The sequence below is a fragment of the Sparus aurata genome, chromosome 17 (assembly GCF_900880675.1).
Source record: "Sparus aurata chromosome 17, fSpaAur1.1, whole genome shotgun sequence".
Classification (NCBI taxonomy): domain Eukaryota; kingdom Metazoa; phylum Chordata; class Actinopteri; order Spariformes; family Sparidae; genus Sparus; species Sparus aurata.
The window spans coordinates 11,820,281-11,831,560 of record NC_044203.1 but is presented as its reverse complement, the minus strand read 5'-3'; the positions used below and the strand labels follow the sequence as shown (position 1 = coordinate 11,831,560).

The window sequence follows — 11,280 nt, the reverse complement described above, 5'->3', positions numbered from 1 at the left end:
CATTAAAAAACATTTCTCAACTGAGAGACGCAGCTAGAAATGATATCAAGTCCAATGTGCTCCATCTGTCATAAAATAAAATAAATTCAGTCATCTAAAAGATATTTAAAACAGGTTCATGCTATTTGTGACTCTACTGATTGTGCTCTGTTATGTCCTGCCCTGGTACCCACTATACCCTTTGACATAAAAAGCTTTGAGGTTTACCACAAGGGCAATGTTGAAGTAAATGTTTGACACACTCACTTAAGCGGCAAAGAAAAACATGTTTTATTGAGTATTGACAGTTTCTCACTAAGGTAACACATACAAAGCAAACTATAGAGTTAAACAACCAGGTACACCAAAAAAAAGCACAAATCTTTCCGTGACTCTGATTAAGGCACATTTTAAAGCCAAAAGTACCACAGATTCTTATAAAAGCAACATCAATCATTTATACTTTAACATAATGGTAACAGTTCAAGTAAACTGGCTTTGACCTCTCGTAAAGAAGTGTAGTATGCTCAGCAGCAAAATGGTCTCATGAAGCCTGACACATTAATAATGTAGGTGTCATTTTTGTCTTTGTGTAGAGCTTTCTGCATAAGTCAATAAATACAAAACATAAATCTACAGTCTGACATTCATAAGAGCAAATCTATTTTTTTTAAAAACATCAGGAAGTGATAGTATGGATCTGTCAAAACTAACAGGAATATGTAAAGCTCACGACTGCAACGAGTTCAGTGCTACCAAAATATGAGCAAACGGCATTTCAGTTTTGTACAGCAGTGCTTAAGTTAAACATAGATATTCACTACATTGGACACTTGGTGTTACAAGGATCCCCTGACTTGAAAAGTCCATAGACGCTGACAAGTGGGAACATGGATACAGCTCCAACCATGGAGCCCAACTGCACTACTGCCCCACACCACACGAGGGCACTGTGGCCCTCATCCCTCAGGATCACCCCAATGATGACCTTCACGTAGGACAGGGAGAGGACAAACAGGATCCAGGTCAGCACCTGCAACACAGAAGAGGTAAATATTAAACATTAGTACAATGATCTGACACTCAGACTTTGTTTCACAGCTAGCTCAGGGGCTTCCTTTGGTTTGTCATCATGGGTGTGACTAGAAATGTTCACTTCAGTCAGAAACAGAAACAGTTCACTCGATAGTTCCTCTTTTCCTATGAAGATTGTTTTTTGGTTAAACCGTCTTACAGCATCTGTTTTATATATATTTTTGTTATTAACTGTTTGGTAGTATTTTTGGGTGCCAGCCATTGTTACTTGTTACTTTTAAAAAGTATATATTGTTTACTCTGCTTTACTGTTAAGGACACTCTAACTCTGTTTAGAAAATGGCACTGCTGTTCAGCGAGGACAAATTATTGCACACATCAACAATGGAGAAATGGAGGATGTAATTCATTCGTGCGATCAGCCCAACTGAAGAGAAGTTGACTCTCACAACTTCTTCTTTCAAACTTTTTTTGGGGGATGTCTATTGCACAGTTTCTCTTTCGCTACACTTAAAAAATAATAAATCATGATAACCAAAAGTTATAAAGACATGAATCCCAAAAAGAGGTAAAAAAAATAAAAATGTTATTGACTTTTTTCCCCTTATGGTATTTAAAAGCTGCCTTTTTCTTTACCAAATCATTAAACCAGTTACATAGCAGAATGACGTTTCTTTAACTGTCATAATGCTAACACACGAGGAGTGACAGTATTATGCAACCCTGTATAGGCACACCAGCTGATAATCACTTGATTCAACACGTCTGGGAAAATACATGAGCACTCCCAAATGTGATTTGATTCTACTGTCCTCATCAAGTCAGACATAATTAAGTTGACATAACTCATCTTAAAACCTGCCAATCACACTCCACCCCTGATTCATAAGAAATGTGAACAGAGATGTAACCATGCCAGGTGGGCTGTACTGTCATTCTTTTGTAAGGTGAGAAAATGAGATCTTAAAGCAACTGCAATGAATTAACAACTGTCGCAGTGTAAATAAAACATATCTCTGCCCTGATGTACAAGAGGAAAGAGTCTTACTATGACTGCAGTTCCAGAGCTGCTGTTGACCAGCAGGGGGCAGGGACTTAGAGCAGCCATGGCCATGATGTAGGCTCCAAATCCAGTGCCGATCATGGTCAAGAAACCCATGAAGATGAGGGACCTGGAAACAAAAAAATATGCAAATGGTTAAACTGGGTAACTGTTACACTTAATCAATTTGCTTAATAAAAACACACTTATACATTCTCTATTCATAACTCCTTTCCTCCCACCAACACCCACTAACATTTGGTTTAGGTCTTCAGTGGTAAAGGGTACAATTTGCATTCATTCCTGAGTTGACTCTACAGTAGTTCTAGGTATACATTGTTCCCAAGCACTGATCCGCATTAATGGAATCATGACATTTGGGCGGACACACCAATTTTCGCCCATTTTCCAGCAACCCTAACCCTAACTCTAACCCTTGAAGATCTGAATGTTAGCGCCAGACTGTTGGTACTATGCTTCCAAGTTTGATGCTGTATATATCCCTCTAGTGATACCACTGTTAGTGCCTCTCCAGTGTAGTATGAAGAGTGAGAAAAAGTCTGAGTCCAGGGTTGGTTGGGTTGCTAGAATGGCAAAAACACTAGATGTGTTGGAGTACACATCCCGTATGTGACCAAAAGTCAAGAGTGATTGTTTATAATTAAGGTATGTATACCTGAGTGAAATACTCACGTAACTTTCATTACATGATGTGAGTTACATCACTTTTGTTACTTGCATTACAAAACTGAATGTAGTTACTGTAATTTGACCATAAGTATGATCTATTCCTACATTTAACCAAGTAGTTTTGGTGCCTACACCTAACCAATCATTTATTGTGCCTAAACCTTACCTAACCATCACGTTTCACAAAGTTATTAGCCGTCTAACCGAACGTAGCATATTCTGTATTTTTGCTAACTTAACCACAGAGCCTTTATTTTGAAAAGTCTACCCAGACATTGCATATTACGTACTTTACTTACGACTGCAGAGCAGAGCAGCACTACAGACTAAAGAGCAGTTGGTGTTAAGTTTAAAAGAGGGACTGAAGAAAGAAGTAACCACAGAAACTACATCTACTAGTCCGTGTTTACAGGTATGTATTTTATGTTGAATGTGACACACAACAAAAAGAACATAATGGCAAACTCATCTACTGGCAGTGAGAAAAAGGAGTCAATTGGCTATTTTCAGCACGGTTACCCACGTTTATAAATCCTGCGTTTAGCTGCACATCCTTAGTCTTGTCATTAGTCTTCTTATAAAATGAACATCTCATGTAAAGAGAGGGATCCAATAATTGTCCTTACCGAATGGGCATGAACATGGCGATGCAGCAGGCTACTGGGTTAGCGACGGCTGCCATGGTGGCTGCAAGATGGTACGCCTTGTTACCGTAAGGCAGACAGGAGTACGACTGGACTGAGGGCAGCACTGCATTGGTCAGAGCATTGACCCAAGCTAGTACAACAAAGATGAATGCCACCTGCAGACTGCTATATGTCCCCCTCCCAAAAGCGCTCCTAGGCCTGACTGCTTCCAGAGGGCTGATCATAGGCTTCTGCTCTGGTGTCTGGGCGTGCAGAGACAGACCTTGCTCTCTCTTCCCAGGAGCCAGATCACCACTGAAGTACAGGTCGTTCTTCCTCTCCCGAGCCACAGCTGGGTGATGGTTGAGTAGGATAAAGGCTACCATGCACACAACCATCATGGCACTGAGGAACACGAAGAACACCTGGGCAGAGAATTTAGCCGGCAGGTAGATGGCTTCTAGCTCTCCACTGCCAACCATAGTGGCATTGTTAGGTGTACTGTTAGCTGCACCAGCCAAAGTGGCATTCTGACAGTGGACTACACCCACACCTTGAATCAGAGCCACCAGTGCAGGTACCAGCCCACTGAGGCCTTCACCTGCAAAGTATGTGGTGAGATAGTGTGGACGAAGCCTCATCATAAAAGGCAGAAAGGTAACAGAGGAGGTGCAGTCCACCACAGAGAGCAGGAAGCTTAACACCAGCAGGGGCACACTGTGCAAAGAGCCCGCTATTGTCACTGTGTGCCTCCAGAAGAAAGCCAGCAGGAATGTTGCAATGATCCCCAACCCTACGATGCAGTAGATGACTGGTCGCTCATCTAGCACCCCTGGGCGGAAGCGGTGCATTAGAGTGATGAAGAGCGGACCTATGTTGGCCATCTGGATGAGGACGGTGAGGTAAGATGGTAGATACCAGCCCTCTGGGATGGCTGGTACGACCAGGGGGAGCTCCACCCACATCCCGTTGATTGCCACCCAGGAGCCCATACCGAAGAGGCACGCCAGCACGTGAGTAAGCAGCGACATGATGGAGGGATGATGATGGAATGAGATAACTCAGGAAATGTAGATCCACACAATCTGAAACAGACACGACATAGGAAGTTTAATCAATAGAATGCAAAATTTGGCAGATCCAATCACATCCTAAAAAACATTATATTTTGTTGAAAACTGGAATACAAACTACCAATTTCATGGAACTCAATCTTGGATATGTAACAACATTTACATTGAGTGTGTTACTGCTTATTAATAAACTAGCTGTCTGGTATTATATATATCTGGATATAATGAAACATTAATATTATTCCACTGATGTGTTTTAGGATTTAATATTGTAAAAGTTGTCTTTGAATTCTTTGAGAAAGGGCAACAGCTAATTTTTCCTGTGCTTAGAGCAAATCTTATCCCATTTGAAGAAAAGTATAATTATATAGAATTATGTATGAAAATAAAGTAACTTTTGTAATAAGTGCGGGTAGTAAACAAGACAGTTGCTTGAGTCTGTACAGCAGCGCTTTTAGCTATGCTAAGGCTTTTCGTCCTGGCAATGTCAGAAGCTAACATGTCAGAGGCTACAATGTCAGAAAGCTAACATGTCAGAGGCTAACATGTCAGAAAGCTAACATGCCCACAACAACAATGTTAAAATGCTGCTGTTCATCTGTTATAATGTTTACCATGTTCACCATCCAGTAGTTTAGTTTCGTGACATTTGCCAACAGTTGCTTGTTAACACTTAACCCAAAGTCATGCTGATGAGGCTGGTGGGAAATTCCTAGTGATGAATGTAACCACATCTATTAAATTGGGTTAAAGAAAAACTTGATGCTGATCATGATAAAAGTGCTGAATATAAGATACAATCATGGCTAAAGACCAATAATCGGTTGACTCATAGTATACAGAACATGTAAGTATCTGTACAATTCTATTTTTACTTTTAATATGTAGATACTTTTTCTCAAGTACTGTTACTACATATAGGTGACTTTGACCTTTACCATAGTAATATTGAGCCCACTTAGGCAAGGTGACTGTGATTTTGGGCTATATGAAATAAAATGTATTTGATTTAATGTTTTAACGATAAAACGATAATGATATCTTAAGGGACTTTTGTTGTGGTTTTGCAGGTATTTAGTTATAAACAATATATATAAATATGATATTATATATTATACTATAAATACATAATGGTTTTTTTTTTTACATAGACCCAATAATGACATTAGAGAAGATGTTAGATAAGGGATCACTGAAGTCGTACAATTTCTGAGGGGGAATGGGGACATGAGTGACTAATAAAAATTCACAACAGTCCATCCAATAATTGAGTATATCTGAATGTCACCTATTTGTTACTGAGTACCACGGCTTGCCTGTGTGGCTGGCATTGACCTTGCCAGTCCCCCTTTACTCTGCCTCTTGTCCCCCCGCCTCACATGTGCTATTTGGCGAGGGGCGCCTGACCCTTCACACACTGACACACTGCTCCCATAAAAAGCTCCATGTGCTTGTGACATAAACATATACACTGAAGGGGAGTTAAACAACATCACAGCTGTCATTGTGAAGGACTCACTCTAATTAAAACCATTACTAGTAAAATTTCATTCATTCCATACCAACACAATGGAGGGTTAGAGATAAGTATCTTGTACCAAACTAATAACGTGTGTGTGTGAGAAATAGTTAGAATCAAGGCAGTTTCTGAATACTGACCAGTACCTCTTCCTGATTCTAAATCTAAAATCCAATCATCCTGGTTCCCTTTCATCCCTTCATAGTGTTAGGGAAGTAAATGGATGATGGGTTGAGCCACCGGGTTCCAGGACAACCAGGAAATCCTCATACCATACATGGATCCTTCACAGTTCTAGAAATTGTCAGGATATCATCTTACCTTGTTCAGCACATAGGAAGGGTCTGCTCTCCTCTTCCCTCTATCCTTTCAAACAACACTCACTCCATCGTGATCACTGTTTTTTTTTTTCTTTTCTGTTACATCAGCCGCAAATGTGCGTGTGTGCTTTCCCTCCCCCTTTTCTCCTCCACACACTCATTATCCACAGGCTTAAATTCTGCTTCCGTGTCTCTGCTGCACTTGACATGGGAGGGACTGCACAGGCGCACATGGTACCACACCACCATGACGCTTTGACCGTCCTTCTATTGGAGGGTGGTTTCAAAATCAGACAGCCATGTGCTCTCTGTGTTGCCGGTGAGCTCGCTGATAGGATGAAAGAGGCAGAGGGAGGAGGTCTCAGCGAGGACGGCTCCTCCTGTTCCTTTTCCCTCCCCCAACCAGCATACGACCTTGTGGCCTGCCCTCCTTTAAACACACAGGCTGCAGTGTGAGAGAGAAGAGTGAGGCTGCCTCTGGTTTCATACTCAATCAAGTTATGTACTGAAATACTGCACTGACTTTACTTCCGTTGCTCTGTCATGGCATGTTCAGTCTCTATTGGCTCCTGACTGTGCCAGCAGTGCTTTGCATGTTGGGTACAATGCAATGCACAGCTCGTTTCACAATCACCTCTTGTGCAAATGGCATTTCCCAACTTAGAAAAACCGGTATGTCAAGTTCGACTTGATCAGCGTGAACATGACGGTGCAGTTTAGACTTCTGAGCTTCTGATGAGGACTGGCCTTTATGGTGTTTTTTTTTTTAACCAAACTGAATATGCTGACACTTTCATTTAGTTACATTTGACACTGTCACTGTCCAGTGAAATACATTTGTAATAATGTTTATTAACCTTAAGCATAAAGGTTTGAAGGATAGTACCCTCCAGATACAAATCAGTGTTGCTCGGAAGCAGCCCTTGAGCCTGGCAGCACAGAGACAAGAGGCATCCGTCTCTCAACGCCTCAACCCAAAGGAAGTGGTTTTACAAAAGTTCTGCAGAGCTTCTGGTTGCCTCCTCCAAGAACATCCTCCACAGTGCCTCAGCGTACCCTCCTAGCAGCTCAGTGCGATGGCGGGAGCAGCAGTAAAGTTCACTGCCCACTGTGGTTCGAGATGGTGTTTCAACATTTGTAAGTGTGACACCACTGGGTATTTTTAAATAGACCATGTTTGTGGCGACAAAACCAGGTGTTTTTAAGAAGGGCCATCTCCTTTCATGTTTGTGGTGACCAAAACAGGTCAATCAAGCCTGAATGGGCTTTCCCCAGCCCTAACCATGGGGTTCTGTGCCTACATATCATAACCACAGCATAAGCCCAGTTTTAACTTATCTGTGGTTTTGCACAAATGTACTTCACCAACATTTATTTGGGTGATTGGGTTGTGCCACAATCCACCACCAGAGAGCTGTACCAGCTCCTCCTGCTAAACCAGCAGTTGTCCGTACAGTGCTGGATGAGCTGGCCATCAGTGTGGCTGACACAGAGCACAGTCTTCATGTTTTTATAACCATTGTAGCAGCAAGGATGGCAGTGCTGGTAGTTGGTTGACCCACCACCAGACTGAAATATTCAAGAACTATAAGATGGTTGCAATGAAATTTGGCACAGACAGTCACGGTTCCCAGAGGATGAATTTAAATGGGCTTTGACGATTCCCCTGCCCCGAATGCCACAGGGTGTCAGGTTTAATTGTAAGAACTTTGGCGATCTTTTACATTTTCATCTTGCGCAATCATCAGAATTGTATTCTATGGAACTGACTTAAGCAGCCAGCAAAATGTTTAAACGTTCTAAAAAAAAGATTAAGCAGAAAGCCCTTCTGCAAGTTCACATGAATCTGTGATAACATTGTCCACAGACAGTCAAAACAAGACATTCCTTCAAGGTTGTCAGTTACTAATAGGAGGCTAACAGACAATTATTAACATTAACACTGAGATTATGTTGCCCCTGCCTTATAGTGCAATATATCCATTTAAATACGTAAAAAAAAACTAATTACGTAATTTAAAATTATATAAACCTGTCAAATTTGGCCTTCTTGTATCATATTTTTTTTTTTTACGTGTAGTAAGTAGCATAAAAAAAAACATGATTCATTGTTTAGAGGGGTGAAAAATACGATACATATCTTAAAGAGTTGGGTTACATAAGTACAGCTGCTAAGTGCAGGCAAAACAGTGCAGTGGAAATCTTACTCAACCTTACATTGGTTGTTAAATACTCCAAGCATTTTCCATGTGACAGATTCCCTCATTATGCGATTACACAGCTTCACATTTAACACCGTCTGAGCCCCTTTCAGCATTTTAAAGTAGCTCTATTCATCATTCTAAATGAGACCACATACCACCTACCTGCTGGTGGGAATGGAAGTGCAGAGTAAGTTCTGCTGAGAGGTTACACAAGCGAGCGCAGCGGAAAGTGAGCCCAGGGCAGCTCTCCTCGGATGCGTAACACCACAGTGGCCTTGTGATGTGTCTGGCTGTAGAGTATGCATGCACATTGAGTTGATGGCTTTGTACTCTACAACTCTGGATCCCTGAATCTGTGCCATGTGACAGTGGAGGGGCTGAGCCAGGGGTCCAGTATGGGAAGCAAAGTCCTCAGCAACAGGGGTGGGTGGAGGAAGGGAATGAGGACGGAGGAGGGGAGGGAAGAGGATAAAGGATGGATGGAGGAAAGGTAGTTAAGAAAAAGTTGGCAAGAAAGGTGGAAAAGGGGGAAAGGTCTACCACACGGACATGACGGCTCCTACATTTTTGTAGGGTGGGTGCACGCAGCTTAGCCAACCAGAAGATGACTCTGGACAGCTTTCTGAGCTTTTTCTGAGTGGGTGTTTAGTCGGGGTCAGTCCGGCTTTGTTCAGCACAAATTCCAGCCCAAATGAATGACTCCTGTTGAGCACTAACTTCGTGGTATTTCATTTGGGTGCCCTGCCGCCCACCTCTGCACTAACTTGTACTAAGTGTTCCCTTCGTCAATAAGAATAATAACAACTCTTTTTAGACTTGTGACAGTAAAGCAAATTAGTTCTGATATAGTAAATCAAAATGATTTGAACTCTCCTGGATGTTGGATTAAGGCAACTGTTGCGTTACTGACTAATTTAATCTTTGGATTGTTTGTTGCTGCCAAATGTTGATTAAGTCTCTGTTCTTTCCTGTACCAAAATAGTTCTGTTCAACTTAGAAGTAACAAGTATCAGTTCAATAAATCAATTATTGCTTAATTCTGTTTGCTGTTTGCACACTGGCCTTTGTAATGTTTTGGTTATAAACCACATTAAGCAGAGGCATCAGTTTAAATTACATTAAACCATGCAAGTTCAGTTCCTCGAAGCAGTTGAGCTGCAGACTATGTGCATCATCCTGTGAAGCCTGATCTTGATACATAACGGTTTTTAAAAGTGCAGTAAAAAAACGAAATGTCAGTAACTCAGTAAACAATGAGGTTTATTTGACACAATTCCAGTGTCCTTCACAAAAAGCAAAAGTAAAGTGTAATAAGAAAACATATAGCACCATTGACCTTTAGATACTTAAATCAATTGTAGTGTCTTGTTTTGTCACTATTACGTGTGCTCTTTGGTGAGTGGGTAATTTTGGTGCCTGTCCTAATTTGACACTCAAGCTTAATTCTAATTATTAATAATGTTAAGCTTAGTTTCCGCTGTTGTAACTGCAGTTTTTATTATTACCTCTGCCACATAGGTTATGTCTTTGCTCGAGTCCTTTTCTGTGTTGGTTGGTTTGTTAACGGCATAACACAAAAACTGTTGAATGGATTAAAACAAAACTTAGATGGGGGATGGGTCTCAGCCCAGAATAGACCCCGTTCATTTTTAGTGTGGATCCAGATAATGGAAAGGATCCAGGAATTTGTCCACACTTTATTAAAAATTGCAATAATACATGGACCTCCATGTTTTCATTCGAGGCATATTTACTGTAGGGCGCTGGTATCTGTTAGTGAGGACAAATTGACGTGGATCTTATACTGTATCTGATGATCTTAATTTATGGTTAAGCTGTTATGGTTGGTTTTGAATATAGAGTGATACTATGCTGTCAAGTTCAATATGAGATGAGGCTTGATTGACTTAAAGGAGACTGTTGGGCCTTGGCAAAAGCACAGGTGAATATATGTCCCTGAAGATCCAAGTCACCAAACACAGTTTCAATGATACCTGCTGCATTGAACACTCAGAGATATCACTTCATCATAAGTGTGTATATTTGTGAGCAAAAGACTGATGTGCAGTCACAGGACAGTGTTGTTCTGATGGAACCTCAGGACTCTACAGGGTGCTCCTTTGACCTGGATTGATGGTGAGTGTTTGTGTAGAAGTACAATACGCTGCCTTCTCTCTCATAACTGCTGAGCTCTGTGTTTGAACAAACATGTCTGTGTTTTTGGAACTGCATGTACGGTGCAAGCTGGTCTCAAAGCTGGTCTCCCACTTGTTAGACATCAACAGGAGGGCAACTTGAGCTGGGGAGCCACAGATGGAATTAATGCCATTGAGAATTCATCATTATATAAGATATCACACACAATACTATGTACACCTGACCTTTATCCTTATTCTTTCATTACAGTGACTGGTTATGCATTCTCTGACCTGAATATGTGGATGCTCATCTGTCAGAATGTCTACTGTTATGTCATACACAGATATTATTAAACAAAATGTAGACTATTTAATTTCAGTCTTTTTGAAACACACTGTAAGGCACTTGTATATACTGAAACATTAATATTGTTAATTAATTAATTATTAATTATGGTATTATGGTATTATTTTATTAATTATTAAATATCTTTATAACCAAGTGTCAATATTTAATATAAAAGGGGTACCGTAGAGAATAGCTACCCAACCGTGCAGCTCCCTTAATCCCTTTTTAACTACTGTTGGCTTCCAGCACTAAATGTCAAGTGGCCAAAGGCAAAGTTTGTAACTACCTGGCAGACATAGTGGTGC

The 11,280-nt window shown here is 40.9% G+C and overlaps 1 protein-coding gene across 2 annotated transcripts; it reads right to left on the bottom strand.

The window, feature by feature from the left end:
- Positions 1 to 246: 246 nt before the first annotated feature.
- Positions 247 to 8,868, bottom strand: slc52a3-2b (solute carrier family 52 member 3-2b). 2 transcript variants are annotated; one of them, XM_030394940.1, is made up of 4 exons: positions 8,651 to 8,868; positions 3,373 to 4,457; positions 2,063 to 2,186; positions 247 to 1,012 (listed from the first exon to the last, which is right to left on the bottom strand). In XM_030394940.1, exons 2-4 carry the CDS (start codon positions 4,401 to 4,403, stop codon positions 800 to 802), a joined length of 1,368 nt encoding a protein of 455 aa, XP_030250800.1. In that variant the 5' UTR covers positions 4,404 to 4,457; positions 8,651 to 8,868; the 3' UTR covers positions 247 to 799. The 2 variants fall into 2 exon arrangements, with proteins under 2 accessions (XP_030250800.1, XP_030250799.1); XM_030394939.1 differs by lacking the exon at positions 8,651 to 8,868 and adding an exon at positions 6,286 to 6,694 and having other exon boundaries at positions 642 to 1,012.
- Positions 8,869 to 11,280: the final 2,412 nt, after the last annotated feature.